This window comes from Apis laboriosa, unplaced genomic scaffold (assembly GCF_014066325.1).
Source record: "Apis laboriosa isolate Shangri-la unplaced genomic scaffold, ASM1406632v1 scaffold18_cov149, whole genome shotgun sequence".
NCBI lineage: Eukaryota > Metazoa > Arthropoda > Insecta > Hymenoptera > Apidae > Apis > Apis laboriosa.
This window is the reverse complement of record NW_025222233.1, coordinates 1,397,567-1,421,490: the sequence shown is the minus strand read 5'-3', so window position 1 is coordinate 1,421,490 and position 23,924 is coordinate 1,397,567. Positions and strand designations below refer to the sequence as shown.

At 32.3% G+C, this 23,924-nt stretch overlaps 4 protein-coding genes across 14 annotated transcripts; 1 reads left to right on the top strand and 3 right to left on the bottom strand.

Moving 5' to 3' along the window:
* Nucleotides 1-770: 770 nt before the first annotated feature.
* Nucleotides 771-11,389, bottom strand: LOC122711992 (neurofilament medium polypeptide-like). Of its 4 annotated transcripts, none has more exons than XM_043931247.1 (12): nucleotides 10,873-11,369; nucleotides 10,136-10,246; nucleotides 8,151-8,302; nucleotides 7,166-7,232; nucleotides 6,717-6,961; nucleotides 6,269-6,584; nucleotides 3,005-3,521; nucleotides 2,416-2,721; nucleotides 2,221-2,279; nucleotides 1,550-1,722; nucleotides 1,222-1,384; nucleotides 771-1,102 (listed from the first exon to the last, which is right to left on the bottom strand). In XM_043931247.1, exons 2-12 carry the CDS (start codon nucleotides 10,232-10,234, stop codon nucleotides 1,046-1,048), a joined length of 2,154 nt encoding a protein of 717 aa, XP_043787182.1. In that variant the 5' UTR covers nucleotides 10,235-10,246; nucleotides 10,873-11,369; the 3' UTR covers nucleotides 771-1,045. The 4 variants fall into 4 exon arrangements, 3 of the variants coding, with proteins under 3 accessions (XP_043787182.1, XP_043787181.1, XP_043787184.1); XM_043931246.1 differs by having other exon boundaries at nucleotides 10,957-11,368; XM_043931249.1 differs by lacking the exons at nucleotides 8,151-8,302; nucleotides 10,136-10,246; nucleotides 10,873-11,369 and adding an exon at nucleotides 7,467-7,498.
* A 1,124-nt stretch (nucleotides 11,390-12,513) lies between these two features.
* Nucleotides 12,514-14,735, bottom strand: LOC122711994 (gastrulation defective protein 1 homolog). The gene has a single exon (XM_043931252.1). It carries the CDS (start codon nucleotides 14,617-14,619, stop codon nucleotides 12,625-12,627), a length of 1,995 nt encoding a protein of 664 aa, XP_043787187.1. The 5' UTR covers nucleotides 14,620-14,735; the 3' UTR covers nucleotides 12,514-12,624.
* Nucleotides 14,736-15,022: 287 nt separating this feature from the next.
* Nucleotides 15,023-17,722, top strand: LOC122712004 (differentially expressed in FDCP 8 homolog). Of its 5 annotated transcripts, XM_043931275.1 has the most exons (9): nucleotides 15,023-15,196; nucleotides 15,593-15,868; nucleotides 15,942-16,233; nucleotides 16,304-16,350; nucleotides 16,420-16,474; nucleotides 16,635-16,688; nucleotides 16,786-17,027; nucleotides 17,098-17,333; nucleotides 17,403-17,722. In XM_043931275.1, exons 2-9 carry the CDS (start codon nucleotides 15,665-15,667, stop codon nucleotides 17,647-17,649), a joined length of 1,377 nt encoding a protein of 458 aa, XP_043787210.1. In that variant the 5' UTR covers nucleotides 15,023-15,196; nucleotides 15,593-15,664; the 3' UTR covers nucleotides 17,650-17,722. The 5 variants fall into 5 exon arrangements, with proteins under 5 accessions (XP_043787210.1, XP_043787211.1, XP_043787212.1 ...); XM_043931276.1 differs by having other exon boundaries at nucleotides 15,672-15,868; nucleotides 16,304-16,474; XM_043931277.1 differs by lacking the exon at nucleotides 16,635-16,688.
* Nucleotides 17,337-23,622, bottom strand: LOC122711986 (dihydropyrimidine dehydrogenase [NADP(+)]). Of its 4 annotated transcripts, none has more exons than XM_043931235.1 (18): nucleotides 23,496-23,622; nucleotides 22,841-23,326; nucleotides 22,645-22,755; nucleotides 22,182-22,514; nucleotides 21,797-22,105; nucleotides 21,384-21,707; nucleotides 21,064-21,274; nucleotides 20,806-20,990; nucleotides 20,516-20,731; nucleotides 20,293-20,457; nucleotides 20,037-20,189; nucleotides 19,844-19,964; nucleotides 19,490-19,752; nucleotides 19,230-19,406; nucleotides 18,932-19,156; nucleotides 18,668-18,825; nucleotides 18,361-18,550; nucleotides 17,337-17,561 (listed from the first exon to the last, which is right to left on the bottom strand). In XM_043931235.1, exons 2-17 carry the CDS (start codon nucleotides 22,883-22,885, stop codon nucleotides 18,496-18,498), a joined length of 3,051 nt encoding a protein of 1,016 aa, XP_043787170.1. In that variant the 5' UTR covers nucleotides 22,886-23,326; nucleotides 23,496-23,622; the 3' UTR covers nucleotides 17,337-17,561; nucleotides 18,361-18,495. The 4 variants fall into 4 exon arrangements, with proteins under 4 accessions (XP_043787170.1, XP_043787171.1, XP_043787172.1 ...); XM_043931236.1 differs by having other exon boundaries at nucleotides 18,414-18,550; XM_043931237.1 differs by having other exon boundaries at nucleotides 17,466-17,602; nucleotides 18,414-18,550.
* Between the last annotated feature and the right edge of the window lie 302 nt (nucleotides 23,623-23,924).

Here is a 23,924-nt window from a genome sequence, read left to right as displayed (position 1 = left end):
TCACGAAAATTTGATTTAACTAATTCGCTCAACGCCGATGATCACCGATGTACTTTTCACTCTCTTCGAAAATCGATCGCCAAATCCAAAACCTAAAACGATTCATAAAATGCGAAGAAATTCGCGCAAGGTTGTGCGTAAGGAGGTGAGGGATCGTCAGTTACCAGTAATCGCGATGGAACGGCCAGCGCTGAAATGTGAAATGGATTGGACCGGATGAGCCTAGATTTTCGTTCCGTCGAGAGCGGCTGCATTTTCTGCGCCGGTGGCGGTCACGAGGGCGCGAACTAGTTCGTGAATCATGCCTAGAATGCTTTACATAAATTGCTCAGGACCGACGTCACGTTCTCGGTCCCTAAGCATGAGACGACTACCGAGGAGTAGGAAAGAGAAAGAGGGAGGAGAGAGAACGCTCGTCGGCCACGGCAGAAGTGACTCAGACTCTGGGCGTACGCATGCGGGACGTGGCTCGGGGGAACAGAGTCCCAGGAAACTCCGGAAAGGTGAAAGTATGCGACTCATCCGCTCGCCCTCGTCCTCGGTTATCGAAAGGGATCTTGCGCGCGTCGACGACGAAGTCGAAACGAAGTCGACGAAACGATCGACGAAATCCCTCGATGCCTTTAGCCTCGATTCCGATAAGTCTCGTCGTTATCGTCGTCCGACCATTCGATTTGTCGGAGAAAGAAAAAAATCGTATCAGGCGTAATTTTTCTAATTTCGACGTGAGTAGAGTAGGATGGATGAATTGTTGAGTTTTACGAAAAAGAAAAAAAAAAAATCAATCCTTTTATTTAACGCTTAATTCGTATAACGTTTCTTGACATTGCTTTCTCGTGTTCGAAGACACACGTATAGACACGACACGCACACGTGATTCTAGTTGATTAGTTTTGTGGTTTTATACATTCTGGCATAGCGCACGTATTCTCATTGTTTGTTTGTTTCTTCTTTTTTTTTCAATTTTTCTCATTTATCGTCGACGAGTCGATTCTTTATCATCCGTCATCCCGTAAAAAAGAATTCTATCCTTTCCTCGCAATGTTCAGTGACTGACGCTCCGAGTACTTCTGTCGTCCGCGATACTGAACGCTGGAGATTTCTGAAACGAAAGAAATGAAGGAACGGTTTCAAAACGCTTCGAGTTTTCGTAAGAACTTAAAAAAAAAAAAAAAAGGAAAAGAAAATTCTTCGGATCCTATATATATCGAATATACTCACAACCCTCTCGATTATATCCTCCGCGGCGTTCACTTTGGCAGGCCTAGCTGGAATTCCTCTCTTCGGCTCTTTCTCCATTTTATGAATCATTTTATAGACGCTCGAGTTCATTAAGTGATCAAAGTTCGGTAGATTCGTCTTTTCGTATTTCTTAAAGTTTACTCTGCGTTCGTAAGCAAAAAGAAAAAGAGAAAAGATTGAATAAATTCGGATAAGAATTAATTTCAAACATAGATAACGCAACAGCGAAGATGAATATCGTACGTCGTTAGAGATTCATCGAACGATGAAAAAAAGAATAATAATAATAATAATAATTCTATCTCACCCCAAGGCTCTGCCTCGAATCACTTCCGCCTGGGAAGATAAAACCTCGGCAATCATTTCGTCATTGAAGAAATCATTCGGACACCTCCATCTGCGGCCAAGCGTAAGTTCGACTTGCTTAGCCTGGGGCCAGAGATCTTGCGAACGTTTCCTCCCTCGTTGCTTCACTCTCTCCTGAAAAGAGTAGTAGAGGGAAACGGGTCACTCCTACTATTTGGATTGAACGTTTTCGTTTACGAACCCAGAAAATACGTTTCGTCATTTACGAAGGAATGTATGCTTATATATATATATGTATAATTGTCGCTCAGGCATTTTAAGGAACGAACGTGACACGAATATAACTTCATCTTCGTGAAGTTTTCTTTTTTAAGGGGGGGGGAGGAGGTAGAACGGGGGTGTACAACAAATTATGTGTGTTTCGAAGTGCAAGTTTTACCAAAATTCTTTAAAAGTATTTTTAAAAGAATTATTTTTAAAAAGAACATTTAAAAGAAAGAAGGGGAATCTCGGTAATGATTTCGGTGATTACGATAGAATTCTCAAAAATACATCGATGCGATTAAGATAATGCGTACTAGGACTCTCTAGGATGCTAGAAGACACAGAACGGGAACAACAAAAATTACTTCACATTCAATTTACATTCCGTTACATTCTCTCTCAGAATACCTGCAACTCCTGAATAACTTGATCTTTTGCCGATAGATTTGGATCTGGTTCGAAACTGCCTACAATACACATATCGCTTCGTTTCTGTTATCTTTCCTTAACTTTTATCGCTTTTTTTTTTCTTTCTTAATCATCGACTCGTATCAAAGAAGAAAAAAAAAAAAAAAAAAAATCCGACCAACGATTGATATTTACCGTGAGACGGTGCCGGACTAGGCGATTTCAGAACCTTGGTCTCGTACGAGACGACGAATTTCTTCACCCTGCTTCCCTCCTCGCTCTTCACCGATAGCGTCCCTTCCAGCTCCTGCGTCTCGGTCTCTTCCTCCCCCTCATCCTCGCTAGGCTGGACGATCCTCAGATGCTCGTCCGAATAGGCAGAGTACGAGATATCCTCCGTGTACTCCGTCACGTCCTGTTCCTCCGTTTCCTCCGCCTCCTCCGCGCGTTCTTCCTCCGACTCTTTCCCCTCCTCCGAGTCTTTCGCCCGCTCTTCCGGCTCTGGAAAACGAGCGCGATGATCTACGCGGAACGGATACGGAAACGGCGGAAATTGGAGAAGAATTTGGAAAGGGAAGGAGAAGCTAGCCGATCGAATGGAGATGTTTCGTAATGGGAACGACGTCCACGCATAGATACGCACTCGGTTGACACAACGCGGTTGGCAACGCTTCAACAGCGTCATCCGTCCGTGTTGGAACGCGTAAAATTTGAAAATATGCCGGGGACGAGCGATATCGATTCAGACCTGTTCGAAAATAATATAATAATCGTTTCACCGTACCTCCTCCTCCTCCTCCTCGCCGCTCCTCCTCCTCCTCCTCCTCCTTGCCGTTAGCGTTAACGGCGGCGCCGTTTTGGACACCGCTCAACTCCATGATCTTCTGCAGTTGCTCGGACACGATTCTCAGGTGATTCTCGATCTCGCTCGGAAGTTGTTTCAACGACAACAACTGGCGTTGAACGTTCTCCAGTTGCTTCTCCAGATTGATCTCCGTCGTGACCAACTCCTTGATCCTCTCCTTATCGACCTTCGCGGCGACGTCCGCCATCTCCTTCTCGATCTCGTTCAAAACGCTCTCGCGTTCCGTCGTCCTCTCCTCCTCCCCCCCCTTGGCCCCTTCCTCGCGAACCTCCTCCTCAACCTTCTCCTCGGCGTCGTCGCACGTCTCCTCCACCGCTTGCCCGCGCTCGGCCTCGCCCTCCTCCTCCGAACGCTTCGATTCGGCCTTCGATTCTGGTCGCGATTCAGGTTCCCGATCCGATCTGTAGCCCGGCTCAGGAGTGGCCGACGGTGTCGCCTGAATTCAGACAACAGCCTGTTATTCGTTGCGTCGGGGTTGATTGAATGCTTGGTGGAATGGTGCAAGTTATTATTATTATTATTATTATTATTATTATTATTATTATTATTATTATTATTATTATTATGTCGTGCAGTTTTATATAAGTCCGGGGATCGAGATGCATACGTCTTCATCGATCGGTGAAAAGGGCACGAAACGCCCTTTCTGTTTGTGCCACTTCTGTTTTATCGGTTAAGTAAGTTAACTTTTGTTTATTACTATTTCAACGAATCATCTGGACTCGTAAAGGGATATTTTTTTTTTTTTTTTGTTTCTTTTCGGGTGAAATCCAAATCGAGCGAAACGCGAGCGTCCCAATTGCTACGTTTCGACGTTTCTTCGTTTCTTCGACGGGGTTATCGAGAATATTTTAGAATTCGGGTGCAACCAAGATATGCGCATTTTTTTTATTTCTGAACAAATGTAATTATTTCCTCTCGACAATCCATCGTGTGGGTACATTGACAATGAGGTGATTATATACGTACTACGTTGATGTTGATGTGATGACATGCATCGATCTGTCTGCCTGCGTGCGCGATAACGCGAGATTTTTTTTTTTTTTTTCTTCAATCGTATTTATATGTATATGTATGTACTCTACATTAGACTAGATACCAATAAATCGACGTGCGATCGTTTCTTTTTTTTTTCTTTTTTTTTTTTTTTTATTTAAGTATACTACGTGTACTACGTTATAGTATAGTAGGTAGTAAGTATACTTGCAGGACCGTGCAATTTTTTATAATATATATATATATATTGAAACGAATCATCGAGAAAAAAAGATGATAAAAATGTGTTACAGATTTGATTAATAAATTTTTTAGTCGATGGACAAGAAAAAAGAAACGATGGTTCGTTTTGTTTTTTTGGCACGTTCCTTAACAGACAAGTACAATTGCTGCTAGCCTCTAGTCACGAGAAACGGGTTACGGTTACATTGGACAGAAGATACAACACACACTTTTAACGAGCGACCAACACTTTTTCGTTTCTTTTTTTTTTTTCTCTCATATACGTTTACAGATGATCCACGTGATGATCTAGCGTCTGTTAGGGATGTCCTAGAACAAGTGGTGTCGTTTTAAATCTAAACATAATCGTAATCATTAATGATACCGGTGTCTCGATGCGATGAATTATTATTTAGATGTTTCGTATATATGATATTACTTGTACATATATAGCAATATGACGGAGGTACAAGGTACGAACGCGTACGCCACTAATCTCGTGAAATCCACCCCTATGCAATTTGTCAAGCTTTCGTAGAGGATGGTTGGGACAAAGGATAGCCTACGTCCGTCACGATCCTTGTCCTCAACGATTTCCTTCTTGTCGTTCGCGATCGTCTCCCTCCCTTCCCCCAAATGTTCGTCAGGAAACGATCGATCGATTCGAAGGAACGTCGTTCGAAAACCGTCCAAGAGATTGAGAGAAGAGACGCGGTTCGAGGCTCCGGATCTCGATCTCGATCTCGACGATCGTCTGCTTCCACGATGAAAAATCTCGGCCGAGATATAATCTTTGGACGAACGGACGAGATTGGAAAGGGCACCGCCTTCCCTCGCGGACGAAAGAGACGTGTCGTTGGTTTGGCGCGAGTTCAAGGATGAGAAGACTGGAATAACAGCGGAAGAATCAGCGGATACGCGTTGGAGAAGTTGGCACGATCGAAGGTGGCTCGCGATCGACTCGAACTGCTTTTTCACGATACGTTCGACGTAACGAGCTCGAGAGATAAGTTTGTTTCTCGAGGTTGGACGAGTGGAGGAACGATCGAACAACGCGTTTTCCGCCCCAACATACCAAACCCCTTTCCTTTCTTCGATCGTCGACGAGTTTCTTCCTCGAATCTCCCCGCTACGAAGATTCCGCTTCAGGGACAACGCCGTGTCGCGGATACGGTTCAACCAAGGAACAGCATCGCGCCGAAACATACGTTCAACGTAACGACCCTTGAAGTACGGAATACGTTCACGCGATCTTTCGTCGAAATATCGTCGATCGGAAGACGAATAGGGGCGAGCCACCACGAATTCTGTACAACGAACGAGAATCTCCTTCTCCCGATCAGTTTTCCTCGACGAGATTTCTTCCCTCGACAATGCGTTATCGCGAGATTTAGTAAGGAAGCAGCCCCTCGCTTCAGACCTCCTCCTCGCGAACATCCATCCGTCGACCATTCGCCTCGTCCAATCATCCTCTCGCTTCAAGTACGTCTCGAGGTAACGACCTTTGATCCTCCTCGATTTCGAACATTTCTCCACGCTACAGCGACTCGTCGCGACTCGTTGAATCCCGTCCGTGCTCCGATCCCTCCATACCTCGATACCTCGTCCACCCCCCGACCAACTTTCACCCCCCTTTACTCGAACGTTACTCCACTTGGCGAACGACAAACATCTTGGAAAGTGAACACTCGTGCGAGAACCTCTCCTCCACTCTTTCCGCCTCCTCCCCTCGCCACGCGTCGAAGCTACCCTCTCACGGTAGCCCCTCGTCGGCCAACGCGACGTTGCGACTCCGCCCGTTTCCATATCGTTCGCACGACGAGTCTCACCCTCGAACAGGGAAGAATGATCGTGGCGGCTCTCGAGGATCGAGGAATCCTCCTCCTCCTCCTCCTCCTCCTCCTCCTCCTCCTCCTTCTCCTCGACTTTTTTTCCGACCCCCTCCGTCTTATTTTCCGTGTTTACCTCGGGAGTGAAGGGCTCCGGGGTGCTTGCGCCCTCCGGTCTCAGCAAGCCCCTCTCTAGCAGCCGGTCGGTCACGCTTCTCCTTTTCTGCTTCTTTATCACAACTTTGTACGACTCCGCCTCTTTCTCTTGCTCCCCCTCCTCCTGCTTCTTGCGGGGTGTCGGTATCGGCCGCTGCGGTTTCTGAAGGAACACCGAGGTACGTCTCAACTGTTCGACCAACGGTGGCTCGGCTGTGGCTATGTTCTGAAGCTCTTCTATGACCTTCGATTGCTTCAGAACCGTGACGCGTGGCCTCAGTTTCTTAAAGTTCACCCTGGAATTCAGAGATGGGCGGGAAATCTTTCTCCTTCCCTTTTTTAAAAATTTCTTGCGAATTTATTGTATTTATTGTTATCGTGGTTTTTTTCAGGAAGAGTTGGAAGGGAGGGGGGGATGAATTTTATACCCCAAAACGCCTTTATCGTCCAAAAGTTCCTCTTCCTCGAGGATCAATTGCGCGATCTCGTCGTCCGTGAGATTTTGATTCGGCACGATCTCGCTGTTGGCGTCTTTCGGCTTGTCCGGGAGGGGTTCCACCTCTTGCTTCGATCCCTCTTCCTCCTCGCACGTCTTTATCTCATACTCGTGACGTTCGATCACGGTCTCCTCCTTCAAGATTTGCTCCGGGAAAACTGGTGGCAAATCTGCGAGCTGATAACGAACAAATTTTCCACCGATCGAACGATCAAAAATCGTCAATAATACATACATACATACATACATACATACATACATACATACATACATACATACATACATACATACATACATACATACATACATATATATATATATATATATATATATATATATAATGAAATTCACACATGCAATATTTTAACGTGAGATACGTACAGGGATCTTATAAGGGACGATGTTCTCCTCGGACAGCGCCTCGGCAGCCTTGACGAAATCTTCTTGTCTGTGCCAACAGAGAAGTGGTTGGTTGATTAATTTCGAATTGGAATTTTTTTTTTTTTTTTCCTTTTCTTTTCTTTCCTTTCGATCGATCGATCGATCGAACGATCGAACGATCTGTCACGCGTATTCGTATATGCACTCGAGTTCGTAGCACGAGCGAGTAGTAGCGAGCTAGCCCAAGTGAACGGAATTGGAACGGAGGTTGGAATGAAGTTAACTACTTTTCGAAGCTTACTTGCAAGCCGGTTCACACGCGAAAGGGTAATGAGAGGGATTGTGGAACAAATGTGTGCGATGTAAAATGCCAGCAATAAAATCGCCGACCAATGATAAACAGATCTGATTCTGGGTCACCTATTTATAAGTGTTGCAATATGTTACCACACGTTCGCCGGGATATTCTTGCCTCTCTCGTTTCGTGTTATAATATTTATATATCGTATAAGTATATGAGAAGACGTTTTCCATGATGTTTGCAAGCGATTCTTCCAATTTTTTTTTTTTCTTTCTTTTTTTTTTTTTTTTTAATCTCGAGTCGAATATATCGCACGTCGTTTCATCCGATTGATTATTGCTATTGAATGGGAAATATGATATAATATGCAAGTGTGGTGTGGAAGAAAATCGTTGGTCGATAGAGTCGAAGGTTTGTCAAGGGTATTCGAAATAAAATTCGTCGCGGTGAAAAAAGTAGTTCAAGTTAAGCTCGACCTCGAAGCGGGTCAATTCGGTGCAACGATGCAGCGGCGCGCAGTGTCGTTGACATTGATATCGAATTGTTTTCAATGGCTGGGTTGCGGATCTACTTCCGATAAGATAAGGATGTATGTACGAGTAACGCGAGTATTTATTTTTAAAGGTGATGTTGGATTTTTATATTATTAATTGATTAATGATTCAGGTAGCGCACCAAGCTTACCTCAGCACACCAAGAACAAAATTATTTCCTGCTCGCATTAATTCTTCGTGCGCCTGTCCGTGGGTTAAAGAGCTAATGGGTTGATCGTTTAATCTTACCACCACGTCGCCGACTTTTAAACCCATACATTCCGCCAAACTTCCCTCTGTGACCTAAGAAATGTTTTTTCACGTTTCAATTTTCATTTTTACTCGATGAAACTTACGTATTGTAATTAAAACTATGGACGACGAGATAGGCGAGGGAGGGGCTGGAGGGGAAGGAGATAGGTTTAAACGGTTTAACGGGACTTTGATCATGTTTCTTGAAATTATGGAATAAGAATTTCATAATCGACGAATAAATCAAGAATGTTTGGAAAAATAACTTTTTTATTTTTTATACATACTACCATAAATATTCGCACGTATTGTGTTGGATCGTATTCATAAATCTTTTGATCTCGGGAGTAAGAGATAATAAAGTCAATCGGTCGATCGAATATTGGAGCGGATCTCTTATAAATTTTATACAGCAAGTATAAACAAAGAGAGCAAATAGTAGAAGAAGGTACAAAGATTAAAAATTAAAAATGAGAATATCAGCGCCATCTCGATGATATCGTGGATGAAACAAATGTAGACAAAGAAAGCGAATAATAGGAAAGGGATAGAGAGAGCGTAAAAATATTGAAATCAGCGCCATCTCCAGAGTGCCGCAAATGAAACTCATAAAGAAAGGATAACAAATAGAGAAAAAAAGGATAGAGATATGGTAAGAATTGACTAACAACGCCATCTCTTGAATATTATAAATACTTCTTCAAAAGCACGTTCAAAGGTAAGTTAGAGTTAGAATTAAGATTCAGCGCCATCTCTTGAGTATTTTTGAAAACACGTCCTTTTCACAATTCAAAAGATGGCGTTAGTTCTCAATTCTTACTCTATTTTATCCTGCCATTTAGAGGTATCTTTAATAATTAAAAGAGGCGTTGATAATTAATTCTTACAGTATCTCTATCTTTCTTTCACTATTTCCTATCCTTTTTTTATATGTTTCATTTATGACACTCTAAAGATCGATTTCAATTATTTTTACTTTATTTCTGTCCTTCTCTTATTATTTCTCTCCTTGTCTATACATTGTTCTTGGTACGTGATCACATATACGAGGTATAGGATATCAATTAAATATTTTCATCATTTCTCTTTCAAAATTACAACGTGTTTCAATCTTTAATGTAAAAAAATATAAATGTTATATTCTCAACTTTATTACTTACAATATATCTATAACACGATAAACTTTCAAAATATATCGCACGCTTGCTAGACAAGTGATGTAATTCAAAATTTAATACTTTAATATTGAATTATTGCTACGGAAAAAATTATAATTATTTATATTTTTTATTAACAGAATCCTGTAAATAACAGTTTCAAACTTGATGAATATGCAACTTAGTATTTTAATAATACGATATCCTTATATATTTTATATTCTTATAAGTCAAATCATTCAAAGTCGTTTCCTCTAAAATTATAATTTTTAAATTGTACGATTTTTCTAGCAAATATGCAATATGTTATGAAGCATACTAGCATACTAGAGATTTAATCAAATAATTATTTATAATTTAATATTTAATTTCAATTCCAATCTATTCTATATAATTCGTTTATATTTAAGTAGATCATTCACCATTTTAATAAATCGGTAATACAGAAATTGCTATGATTAATCATATCGACATATTTGAAAGTACTAGCCTGTAGATATGCAATCCTTTATACTTTTCGCGCTAAATGGTTACTATGTAATCTCATAATTTCACATATACATGTATACTCTATATAATATATTTCTTAATAATTTGTAAATAATAATCTAAACTGCATTTTTAAATAATCTGTGTCTGTACATTATTATAGTATTATTATAGTATTATTATAGTAATATATTTAAATAATAAAAAACATGAAATAATAATAATGTAATGTACATACTCTGATGACAGTCAATGGTTGTGGAAAATCGCTTCCACCCGCCAATCGAAATCCCCATGGTGTGTTATCGAATTTTGTGAATTTTATGCTGATAGCCATACTGTTCTACATCTGAAATTCACGTGTCTGTAGTCATTTTAGACTGGAACAGCTTGTAAAAGTGATACTTCCTTCATTAACTTCGATGAAATTAATTCCGAAAGTGATTTCTAATGAAACAATTATATAATAAAATAAAACAAATAAAAATATATAATAAAACGAGAAAAAAAATGAAAATTTTATTTGAATTTGAATTTTGTGAAATTATTTCACGATTGAATGTAAACCTATATTTGCATTCGAGTTTTAAAAAATCTCGATAAAAAAATTCAATCATCAATTTTCTTCAATCATTATTTGTGAATTAAAAAAAAAAAAATTACTTAAATTTATCAGTTCTAATATATTTCTTTTTAAAATTATTAATCAAAGAAAAGAATCATTTATATGAACACGACAAAATATAACACATATAAGTTTTTCTAAATTTTACTCTCGTTACATAATGCTGATTTTAAAAAGACACAAAACAAAAGATATTCGATATTCTTAACATTTATAATATTCTTTATATATTTTATATTGATTTTTGGACATCCATAGTAATTCAAATTAAATGTTTGCTTTTTGACGATTGAAAAAATAAGTAAAACTAAAAACTTCGGAACGCAATAACAACCGAAAGGAATTCGTACCATGTACGCGGAAGTGATCGCATAGCGAAACGAATATAGTCTAGTCGATGCGAGAATTTACTCAATGATTCGTGAGTTACTTGCCAGTATGTTGCGCGAAGAATAATCACAGAATTGTTATATCACGATGCACAGGAAATTGCACACCGAGAAAAATTATATCACTGAATTCATGGATCAGAAGCGCGCGGTCATCAACCGAACCGGTCGATACCGTGGTAGCACCGATCGACGAACTCCACTAACTCTTCAACACGCACAAAACGGTGTCACGATAATGTTTGCCAGAAGGCAATCGTAGCTACCGACTTGAACGCCACAAATACACGGCCTCTTCTCCCCTCATCCTCTCGTCCCCTGCTCCCCTCATTATCCAATCGTAAAACAGTAGGAAGAATGCTAGATCTATTTACTGATCGATTTATTTAGATTCAGGTCCTCGATTTCCTCGTCATCACATATGAAGTATTTCGCTCTCATCGTTACTCTTTCGTAAAGTAACAATATCTACATTTTTTCTCTGCGACAAAGAATAACTTTTTTATCGTAATTTCGCGCTAAAATCACATAAATTGATTTAAAAATCGTATACGCTTCTGCCATCTAGGGACACACTAATATTTAAATTCAATTCTTTGAATCGAAAAGCGCGCGAAACTTTATGCGAAAGAAAAAAAGAAAAATTAAAGAAAAATTTATAAATATTATAATATATGTTCTGTGATATGTGATATAATTTGTGTTTATGTTTAAAATATGTTATATGCAAATACAACAATACACATAATTTATAGTGAATACGTGTATTAAATATGTATTAAATTTTGATTTATTTTAAATAATTTACTTTGTACATTATCAAAATCTGATAAAAATATGAATATGTACAAAATATTTTTAGAATGTAAATTTTATTCTCATTGACGTAGTCTTACTTGATCGTTCGAAGTCTATCTTTTGACTGAAAGTCGAAATGTGGAAGTAAGGCATAGATACGTCCCTACCACTATATGTTTATATATATCTGATATAGTATATATATGCTTAGAGTCAATTCGCGCACTTAAGCAATTTCTATTTTACATTAGTCATATTGTTTTACATAAGAATAATATTCATTAAATTTGATGTGTATGCATTTTTATAATTTTGCAGCGATGATACTGTGCAATTCGTTATTTTTTGTTTGATATTTTCAATAACATTTGTATTACAAACATAAATTTGAATCGTTTATCATTAAAACATTATATATTACACATATCACATTATATATTAAGTATATATATTTTAAAAATGGAAATATAATTTAATTTGCTTATTAAATTATTTGATTTTATAGTTATAATTTATTTTATTTATTAATACAATACAATAATATTCCTGTAATATATCCACAAGAATAAGTTGCAACTTTGTCGATAATAGAGAACATTGTATGTATATTATGTATGTATACTATATAATAAAGAATAATACATAATTTAATTAATATAATAAAATATTAAAATATTAAAATAATAAATTATTGTATAATAATGATAATGATAAATTTTTTGCAATTAAATTAAATAAAATATTTTTATTTACATAGTATTACATTTTTTTAAATTGCGATCAATTATAAATATTAATCAGAACATGAATATGAGGTTTTTATTATATTCATATACTTTTTTTTAAACGAAAAATTTTTTTACAAAAAGATTATTGATGAATAATATAAAAATTTTTACAAAATATTTATATTTTTTAAGTTTTTTGCTTCTTTGCACTTGATGCTCCATCCTGCTCATCCGTTTGGAATATCGTTTGTGGTTGTGTTTTTTTATATGCTGGCGCAATCCAGTATGGATTTTCTTCTGCTACTTTTGCATATTTTAATATGGCTTCTCGTGGATCTTGATCGTCTTCTATTCTTTTACTAAGTCCCAAATTCCGAATTACATAAGAACTAAGTGTTCCACCAGAAGAAGCAACTCTTCCACCTTGTCCAGAAGTAATTGGTAAATCCGGTCTTCTCGATTTAACGGGATCTAAACGATCTTTTTCCATTTGTTTACGAACTGATTTAGGTCTGTCTTGTCTGAATAATGGAAGTGCATGTGGTGTAATAATTTGTTGAGTTGACATTACTTCGATATGTTTTTGTTTTAAATGCGTTTTTATAATACATAATTTTGCACCTCTTAAACTTTTCTTAGAATCGTAATATACCTTAACTATTCCATTTCCACAACCAACAAATATTTGATTTAGTTTTGGATGCCATAATGTTTTAATAACATGTGAATTTGTTACATTTATTCCATTAATTAGATCAAAAGTTTTTGTATCATAAAATAAAATTCTACCAGTATTTTGATTTTTACTTAAAGATTCCCCTGTAATAAGAATTGAATCATCTGGATTAAACATACAATCGGTTGTATCATATCTAGAATATAAATTTTTTGCTTCAAAAATAGGTGTTTTAAATGCTCTTAAATCCCAAAGCTTTAAAGTATCATCACAACTTCTGGTTGCAAGCATTTGTCCAAGATAAGAGAAGCTTAAGCTTGATATCTCAGCACCTTGTGCATGTGCATTTCTCTGAATCAGTGATGGATTAACAAAATTTTTTCTATGATCCCACATTTGTATAGAACCATCTATACAACCACAAGCAACTACATTACCTTCTCTACTATAACCACATGTGGTTGGTATGGTTTTAACACCATTTTGTGCTCTACATTTTATTAGATGTTTATGTGCACGCGGTCTATATAAAATCCATATTCTACAAGTACTATCTTGTGAACAAGTAAGATATTCCTCCTTTGTGAATGGATGCCAACAACCACTGTTTAATCCTGCTGTATGACCTTTTGTACGTGCCATATCTGTTATATATTGATCACCCTTCACAGTTTCACATTTTTCAAAACCATCTCTATCTAAAACTTTCGCTTGTGCAGAACCTGATATAACTAATATAACATCACCAGTCATTGAGTATTGTAAACATTTGATTGGATGGTTCTCACAAGGTTGCAATGTTCTAAAACTTCTCATTGATGAATCCATGCCAGCAAAGTCCCAAAAACAAACATCATAATCAATAGAACCTGAAGCTAATCTTGCTCCAGAAGGATCTGCTGCAATAGCTGTTACTGCCTTCATTCCATGAGTCATTGTAACTTCATGACTGCATGGAATTTTATCTTTTAATTGTAATTCTTCTTCTACATCAGATTGTTCTTCATCTTCATCACTTTCATTGTCATTTTGATCTTTTATTTTCATAGATTGCTCTAAATTAATTGAATTCTGAAGTTCTGGAGGTATTGGAGGTCCAATAAAATCATCATCTTCCTCATTATCATTAGTACTTTCATTATTAATAATATTAATATCTTTAGATATTTCTTTTACAAGTGTAGTTTTAGATTCTTTTTCAATAGATTTTATATTTACATTACTTACTTTGCTATTATTAATAGTTTTTGTAATATTTTCCAACATTTCTTCTACATCAAAAGATTTAGCCTTCTTACCAAAACCTGTTATGCCCATAACTTGTTTCAAATTTTGAGACTCTTCTTCATCTTCAGGTTTAATTTCATTCATTTTTGTTATATTAGTCTCCAATGATTTTTTGCCAAATGTACCAAATCCAGAACTTACAGTTTCTGTATTTTTCGTCATATCTCGAGTTAAATCTTTATTAATTTTACCAAAAGTTATTCCCTTTTTTGTATTCATGATTATTATAACTTGTTATTAAATAAATTGTAGTAATATTTATAAAACATATACAAATAAAATTAAAAATTTTTATTTATTTATTCTTAATATAATATAATTTTGATATTTTTTTAAGATTTAATTTCTTATAATGGCTTATAAAAAATTAAATAAATATATATTGAGGTTATAATATTTCATTTTCTTTTTTTTTTCTATTATTCATATATAATGGATTAATTACATATTTTTGCATTAAAAAACGCAAATCTATTTTATTAATAAATAATTTTTTTTTTAATATAAATGGAAATTCACAATATTATTTATCACTTTATCTGGTAAATATTGCGTACTATAGCAAAATTGTCAGATACCGAGACAAAATGGCTATCAGAGCCATTAGAAACATTTAGTAAGTTAAAATTTTTTATTTTAACTTATTGTGTATTGACGTTTGTATTGACAGATGTCATTGACGTGAATAATTAGTAAATTTATCATAAAAACCTAATTTACATCTATCTAATAATTGTTGTAATTGATGTACCTAAATAATAATGAATCAAAACATAATATATAATATTATATCAATGTGAGTTAAATATACTTTGATTAAATTTTAAATTATAATTATATTATGTTTTAAATGTTTTTTTAAAAAGTGTTTTTAAAAAGTTATAAACATCAATTATTTGATGTTTATAAATTTATATGGAATAAATATATTAAATAATATATCAAATATAACGTAAAAAAAACTAAATACATAGTTTATAATTAATAAGTTATGATTTTTAAAATATATTTTTTATAATATTTATAATTCTTGTACTTATAAAATTTTATCCATTAATAATTATGATAAACGAAAATATTATTTTCATTTAAAAAAATTTAAATATTTAGGAGAATCGAAATAAAAAAATTAATGAATTTCAAAAATTCGATTATAAATTAATGTAGCATTTAATTTAATAACATAATTTAGGAAATAACATAGGAATTAACAGAAGAAGTAAATGAAAATATAATATATAATTGACTACAATATCTATAAAAAATGATAGATACAAAAAATAATGCAAATGGAACACATGATTGTAATCAAGATTCAAGGATTAGAACTGACAGTTCCGATACAATGCCATCGACACCTTCTTCATCATCTGATTATATGACAGGAGAAGCAGATGATAGTTCAGATAGCAAAGCTGTTATACCTTTTAGTTTAAAATCAGTAGAAACAGTGCTTTCATTATCTAAGGTATAAAATAAATTTAAGAATTTTTATAATAATTTTTTATTCTTTATGATTATGATTATATTATATTTTATAGGCTACTTCTGAAGAATATCTTAAAGATATGATAGATAAATGTAAACAAATGGTATTAGAAAGTGCAGAATGTTCAGATGAACGAAAATGGCTTGTTAGACGTTTAATTGAATTACGTTTAAGAGTACAAGAATTTAGAGAATCATCAGAAGCAAATTTGCTTGAAACACAAGTAATTTTAGGACATCACTTAATACCACAAAAATATTACATAACAACTTCTGGACCTGTATATTGTGATCATTGCAGTGGAGCTATTTGGACTATGCTTCAATCATGGTATATGTGCAATGGTAAGATTTTCTTTAAAATTATAAATTATTTTTATATGAATTTTTATTATATTTAATTTTATTTTCACAGATTGCAAATTTTGTTGCCATTGGAAATGTTTAAATAACATATGTAGAGTATGTGTTCATGTAGTTGCTAGTGAAGCAGGTGGTTATACTTATACAAAAGATATTTGTCCTGAACAGGGTTTATCAAATCAAGGATATAGATGTGCTGAATGCAAAGCACGAATTACATTTAGTAAGTATATTCATTAATAAATATTGATTAATGCAGATAAGATTAAAATTAAAAATTAAAATAATTCTTTGAAGAAGTATAATTTATCACTCTATATAAGATATAAAAATAAAATATTTAACATTGTTACAATGTAGATAAATTATATTTTTATTACAAGCTTTCTCAAAAGGATTATCCTTATCTTGTTTTGGCAGTCCATTTAAAAATACAGGTAACACATATAAAGGAAATTTCGAAAATGTGGGTTACAAATCAAAAATTTATTTTATATATTAATATTTCTTTTAATATATTATTTATAAATGTAGAATCAACATGGATTGAGCCACGACTTTGTGACTATACAGGATTGTATTATTGTCAAAGATGTCATTGGAATACTGCAATGGTAATTCCTGCAAGAGTAATTAGAAATTGGGATATGGAATCACGACCTGTATCTCGTGTTGCTGCACAACTATTAACACTTTTAGAAGAACGTTCTGTTTTATTACTTGAAGACTTAAATCCAAAATTGTTTACTTTAGTTCCAGATCTATCTGTAGTAAAGGTAAAATAAATTATAACTTCGTATTTATAAATTAATTATTTTTATATAATTCAAAGTAAATAATAAATAGAGGATGCGGGAGGAAATGCAAATGATGAAACGTTATTTAGTTTTGTGCCCGGAAGCTAATAATCAAGGATTACCATGGAAAATTGGAATACGTACTCATATGATAGAAAATTCGGGAAATTATTCAATTAAAGATCTCATTGATTTGAATAATGGAATACTTTTAGAAGAAATTCGTGCTGCATATGATACTATGCATACTCATATCACAGAGCAATGTGAATTATGTAAAGCAAGGTAAATTTTGACGAATGGATATTTTATTCAAATCGTTTTACAATTAAAATTTTAAATATTAATTTATAGAGGTCATTTATGTGAATTGTGCGGTAATGATGAAGTTATATATCCATGGGATGCAAATTCTATTAGTTGTCATCAATGTACAGCAGTTCATCATCGTGCATGTTGGTCGAAACAAAATCACTATTGTCCACGTTGTACGAGACTTCAGAAACGGCGTGCCTTGCAAGAACAACAAACTTCAGATACAGATGAATGTATTACTGAAAATGGATTAAACTCAAGTGAATCACTAAGTGATACAACATAAATGCATATATTATAATTTGTACATATATCTGTCTTTGTGCAATTCTTTTATAAATTGAAATTAAAAAATATTCTAATTTNAATAATATAAAATAAATATTTAAATAATTGTTTTTTTATAGCAGATTTATTAATAATAACTGAGATAAATTAACAAAAAATTCAAATAACATTATTTTATATATTTTTATATATTATATATTTTATTTATTGCAATTATTATTTTATTTGTTTATTGCAAAATATTTTTGATATGATATTCGCTATTATTAAATTTTAAATATTAAAAATTGATAAAAAATGTTAATTGATAAATGTTAATAGATGAAAAATATAATTATAATTTTATTTTATTAGAATTTGATAATAATTAAATAATTAATATTTAATTAATATTTAATATTTAATAATTATATAATAATTAATATTATATAATTTGATAATAATTTAATAATTCAGATTTTTTAAACATTAATAAAATAAGCAATAGAATGTAAAAATAAATTGTTATTAATTATTTAGATATTAATAAAAAAATATTAATATTAAATATTGAAACTAATATTGAATAAAAAAAGCTAAAATTAAAATGAAATACATAATATAAATCATGAAATATTTTATTATTAATATTTTATATATTATTATCAATATATAATACGACTATTCAGTTGGGTGATTAGATCTGATATTATTAATATTTATAACTTACTGATATAATTATAGTACTTATTGATATAAGATATTTAAATATTTTCTTTTTACTTTTTTAGGCAAGCAACCAATATGAAATTATAGATATTAGAATTTTATTCTACTTCAAAATTGAAACATTCTTATTCATCTATCAATTTAATGATACTCCTCTGTTAATAACGTGAGGTATCCTTTTAGGTACCATACTGAAAAATAAATTAAACAATTATAAGTTTTTCAATAAATATATAATATTAATATATTAATAATATATATATATATATATATATATATATATATATGTGAACATATAAATAACTTACGTAATACAATCAATAATTGGACATACTGAAAGACAAAGAGTACAACCTGTACAATCGTCTGTTACTGTTGGAATGTGAGTTTCAGAGTCAAATTTAATTGCTTGATAACCAGAATCGGCACAAGCTATGTAACATTTTCCACAATTTATACACATATCCTAGTACATAAAATTATTTATTCTTAATACATAATATATAATAATATATATTATATAAATAAAGATAAATAAAAATTAAAATAAATAAAAGCTGATTAAAACTTACATCATCTATCAATGCTATTACTTGTTCTTTGTTATTCAAATCTTTATATGTACCAATATAATTTAAAGCTTTGCCAATAACATCTTTTATTCTTGGTATAGCTGTAATAGGTTCTGGACTAGGTCTAGTAATCTTGACGAGTTTATCGAGCGGATTCGAGATAGCCTTAATTTCAGCTATTTTTGCTTCCCGTAGTTTTTGATATTCTCCAAAATATGGTATATTCTGAAACATAAAACATTTAATAAGTATAACATTTGTTATTAAATTATTAATTTTAACAAAAGTTTGCACTTACTTTGCCAAGAGCATGTTGTAAAACAATAGGTTTTCCTTTCTGATGTTTAAATGTTGGTGGGCTTTGTCCATCCCAATTTTTTAATTGTTTTAAATTCTTCAAATATAATAACGCTTTTAAACCTGTTATATAATCATCAATTAGAGTAAAATCCTGATTTTGTACAGCACTGCAAACCTATTAATCGTTTAAAAATCATCCGAAATATAATATTGTGTATAAAAAAATTTATAAGAAATTAAAATGATTGATTAGCTTACCTGTAAAACTGATGCACCACAATGTAAAAATTGAAGAGCAACATCTGCTGATTCAATACCACCAATTCCAAGTATAGGAAATCCAGGAAGAGCTTTAGAAATGGCAGAAACAGCCCTTAAAGCTTGAGGTCTGGTTGCATTACCTGACATACCCCCATATGTTGTAACTTTTTTAATTCCAACAGCTGGCCATGGAGTTGCGTCCGCGTGCAATCCCATTAAACTTTGAACAGTATTTATGGCAGATACTCCATTAGCGTGACCTATTATAAAAATTTTTTTTTTTGAATATTTATTATTGACAAATATTTTAATTATCTATATATATATATATGAAAAATATGAAAAGAATACCTTCATAAGCTGCCTTAGCTATTGAAACAATATCAGTAATATTTGGTGTTAATTTCACAAAGAATGGTATCTTCACAGCTTCCCGAATCCATCTTGAAATATTTCTCACCAATACAGGATCCTAATATAAAAGTCTATGATAAATTGATAATGAAATATTAGTAAATTATATTTATAATCATAAAAAATATACCTGGCCGCAAGCCAAACCCATTCCAGATTCTCCCATTCCATGAGGGCAAGATAAATTTAATTCTAAAGCATCAGCTCCAGCTCTTTCTGCTTTTTGAGAAAGTTCTGTCCAATCTGCTCTATTGTACGAACACATAATACTAGCAATAAGAATCTAAAAATAAATTTTAATTTTCATTATCGTCAAATACATTCATAAACACAAATAATTTAAAAATTTTAGCAAAGTCATATAACTGTATATGTTATCTTTAAACCTTAGTCGGAAAATCTTTTTTTAATTCTATAATACTATTGCACCAATAAGCTTCCGATTTTTCAGATATCAATTCAATATTTAAAAAACTGCCCTGTTCTGGACCGTAATGATGTCGAGAAGTTGTACCTTTAATTATTCGTGGAGACACATTTGTAACAAGATCCTAAAACATTATTTTATTAAAATATTAAATAAGAAATTTTAAATAAGGAATAAATTACCTTATCCAAAGAAAATGTTTTTGTAACTACAAAACCCCATCCAGCCTCAAAAGCTCGTCTAATCATAGTACTAGAAGTGGTCGGTGGTGCAGAAGCAAGACCGAAAGGATTTTCAAATTTTAAACCACATATTTCAACAGATAAATCAACATCATCGATTGGGGTATGAAATTTAGGTAATTGAGGAATTTTAGGTACTTCCAGATTATAAGAATTCTATTAAATATAGAATACAAAAATTGTTTAAAATATTTTGTTTATAAATAATTATTAAATTTTTAAAAATATACCTGAATAAATTTATGAATATACCATGCAGCAGTTTTACCATCATTTACAGATTCAACAGTAGTATGAGCAATTCCAGCAAGATCTCCACCGCAAAAAATTCCGGGAATAGAAGTGCTCATGGTTTGTGAATCTACTTCCGGTAAGTTCCATTTATTCATTTTAATAGGTACCATAGCTTGTATTACTTTTACAAAAATACAATTTTTTTTAATATCTTCCTTGAAGAAACAAAATCTTAACATAATTAAAATTATTACCGTCTTGATCTTGCAATCCTGATCCGAAGGCAGATATTACAAAATCAGCTTTTAATCTACAAATTTGTTCCTTATCTTCTATCCATTCATTATTTTCGTTTTCCTCTGTTCGATAAAATTCTATTGCAATTATTTTTCCGTCTCGAACAATTACTTGTTTCGGTGATTGAAAAGGAATAAACTCACATTTTTCTTCTTTTGCTAAATCAAACTAAAAAAAAAAAAAACAAATTATATATTATATAATTAATATATTATATATAGAATAATAGAAGAAAGAATATTTCTAATAAGGTAATTAAAATAATAGCGATAATTACTTCTTCAGGTACAGCTCGAATATTAGTAAATCCTTTTCTAAAAACTACATAAATTTTCTTTGCCCCACATCTTAGAGCAGAAGTAGCACAATCGAAAGCTGTATCTCCAGCTCCGAGGACAACAACTTTACCATGAAGAGAAGGTAATTCATTTCTTTTACATGCGCACATTCCCGGTTTACTACCTTTTGCTACTTTTGGTAAAAAACTCTTTGATGTAAAAAAACCCATTTCTTCTGTAAGATTTGAGAAAATTGAAATAACTTTTGCTTCCGGAAGACCGATTCCTAAAAAGATCGCTTTATATCCGGAATTTTGGAGACCCTAAAATGAAATAATCTTTAACATTTGGTAATTACTAATTTAATTTAGAATTTTTAATTAATTGTAGTTATAACATTATATATAACAACCTGTATTGTTAAATTATCCTTAGATAATGCTTTACCCAATTCAATCTTTACTCCTAAATCTTTGACAAGATCAATCTCAAAGTTAACAATATCATATGGTAACCGATATTGTGGAATTTCTGACGAGCTCAATCCACCAATATAATTTTGTTTCTCAAAAATTGTTACATTATTATAACCTAAACGTGCAAGAAATGTTGCACAAGACAAAGAAGCTGGTCCACAGCCAAGCAAGGCAATCTTAGTATCTGCATGTGAAACATTTTGTCCAGGAATTCTAGTTTGAGATATGTTCATTTGTTTAAAGATCTAAAAAAAAAAATTATTTTCATATGTTAAGTCATATTTAATATAACGAAAAACAGTCAAAGAATTAATTTTTTACATCTGTGGCAAATTGTTGAAGACCGCCGATATTGATAGGTCCTTCTTCGGATGCGTGCAAATTACATCCTCCTACGCAAAGGTCACTTGTCGGACAAACCATACCACATGTGAGTCCAAGAGGATTATCAGATAAAATTGCTTTCGCTGCCCCGTAATAATTTTTATTTGAAATAGAAGTAATAAAAGATTTAATGTCTAATTGTGTTGGACACGATTTTTGACAAGGAGCATCTGCACATTTTAAACAACGTGCAGCTTCTTTTAATGCACCACGTTCGCTTAATGTTGTGTGTTTAATGTCATCGAAATTTTTTGTCAAAGGTGGACATTTCTATAAGTATAAGTATAAATAATAAATATAATATATATGATTTATAATATAATATAATAAAAATATTTTATATTATTTATAATTTAAAAAATACAGTATTTTGTTTTAAAAATTTTGTATTATATCTTACATTACAATTTTCATTAATGTTCCTTTTCCATTTTCTTTTATTCTCTTTGGTAACTGCTGATGGAACAACATTCGCAAATGATTTTATTTTTGGATTTAAATGTAAAAGATTCTAAGAGAAAATATATATTTATAATTAAATTGAAATATGTTTTAAATATACGGATATATCTTAAAGAAACAAGATAAATACTCACTTCTATATCAGGCACATCTTTGCTTAGTATTGTAACAGATGTCATTTCTTCTTATATCAATATTAAAATTGCACAATTATTAAATAATTATAAACAATAAAGATATCATCAATATTTCACTAAATTTTACGTTTAATAACTGGAGCAACTTATTATGAACAACTTACGAATTATCAAATTAAAATTAATTAACTCAAATAGTAGATTTAAAATTATTATACTTTATTTATATCGTATTGATACATATTACGTATCTTGTAAATATCCTGATAAATTTAAAGATATTTAATTGACAAGAAAATGATAACTAATAATATGTTACAGATTCTCCCTACCATTCGTATATCATATACGATAATTCCGTTTATCGTATACCGTGCCACGTCTTCATAATAGCACTTTCTTTTATATACAATATATATTAAATCTACTCTATATAATCAAATCAAATAGTTTCAAACATATTCTTGATTTGCAACACTCAATCTAAATTGAAAAAATTACTTTTTTATTAATTTAATCCAAAAATGAAAACTATATATAATATTTAATCAAATTAAATTTCTAAAAATTTATAATATTTCATTTTATCTTATTATGAAATGTATTTTATTTTAATTTGATTAAATAGTAAAAAAATATAATAATATTGTACCATAAAATATTGATATAACTCCATAACAATATAACTCCAACAATATAACTTCATATTATAAATGATTATAATACGAGAAACTGTTCTTTTCAAATATCGTTTAATTAAATATGAATACAAAGAAGTATTTAATATGATTATAGACCATCATAAAATCGTCCTATAATCTTGAGAATCTTCTAATTAAATGTTACAATTCTACGATATTTATAATATAAATATTAGAATCCCTTTAGCAAAAGAAATTAATAGAAACGTAGATAATATTTTCAGTTCAAACATAAATTTCGAAGTTGTATGAATTTACACGATTTAGATGATGCATTTAGGAAAATGACTAATCATTTAAAAAAAATAAACTAAATTGCAAAAAATTAATTCTAATAAACATTTACAAAATAGTTTATCTATTATTTATTATGTTGGTTT

Bases quoted from the DNA above. Each gene is read 5' to 3' on its own strand.
- LOC122711986 (XM_043931235.1), bottom strand. From the start codon at position 22,885: ATGACATCTGTTACAATACTAAGCAAAGATGTGCCTGATATAGAA. The intron at 22,106-22,181 runs GTAAAAAATTAA...TTTTTTTTTTAG, and splicing joins TTCAACAATTTGCCACAGAT to ATCTTTAAACAAATGAACAT. The intron at 19,157-19,229 runs GTAAGTGCAAAC...TTTATGTTTCAG, and splicing joins TACAACATGCTCTTGGCAAA to AATATACCATATTTTGGAGA.
- LOC122712004 (XM_043931273.1), top strand. From the start codon at position 15,665: ATGATAGATACAAAAAATAATGCAAATGGAACACATGATTGTAATCAA. The intron at 16,234-16,303 runs GTAAGATTTTCT...TTATTTTCACAG, and splicing joins ATCATGGTATATGTGCAATG to ATTGCAAATTTTGTTGCCAT. The intron at 16,689-16,785 runs GTAACACATATA...TTATAAATGTAG, and splicing joins CAGTCCATTTAAAAATACAG to AATCAACATGGATTGAGCCA.
- LOC122711994 (XM_043931252.1), bottom strand. From the start codon at position 14,619: ATGAATACAAAAAAGGGAATAACTTTTGGTAAAATTAATAAAGATTTA.
- LOC122711992 (XM_043931247.1), bottom strand. From the start codon at position 10,234: ATGGCTATCAGCATAAAATTCACAAAATTCGATAACACACCATGGGGA. The intron at 2,280-2,415 runs GTAAATATCAAT...TGTGTATTGTAG, and splicing joins TAGTCCGGCACCGTCTCACG to GCAGTTTCGAACCAGATCCA. The intron at 1,385-1,549 runs GTGAGATAGAAT...TTACGAACGCAG, and splicing joins ATTCGAGGCAGAGCCTTGGG to AGTAAACTTTAAGAAATACG.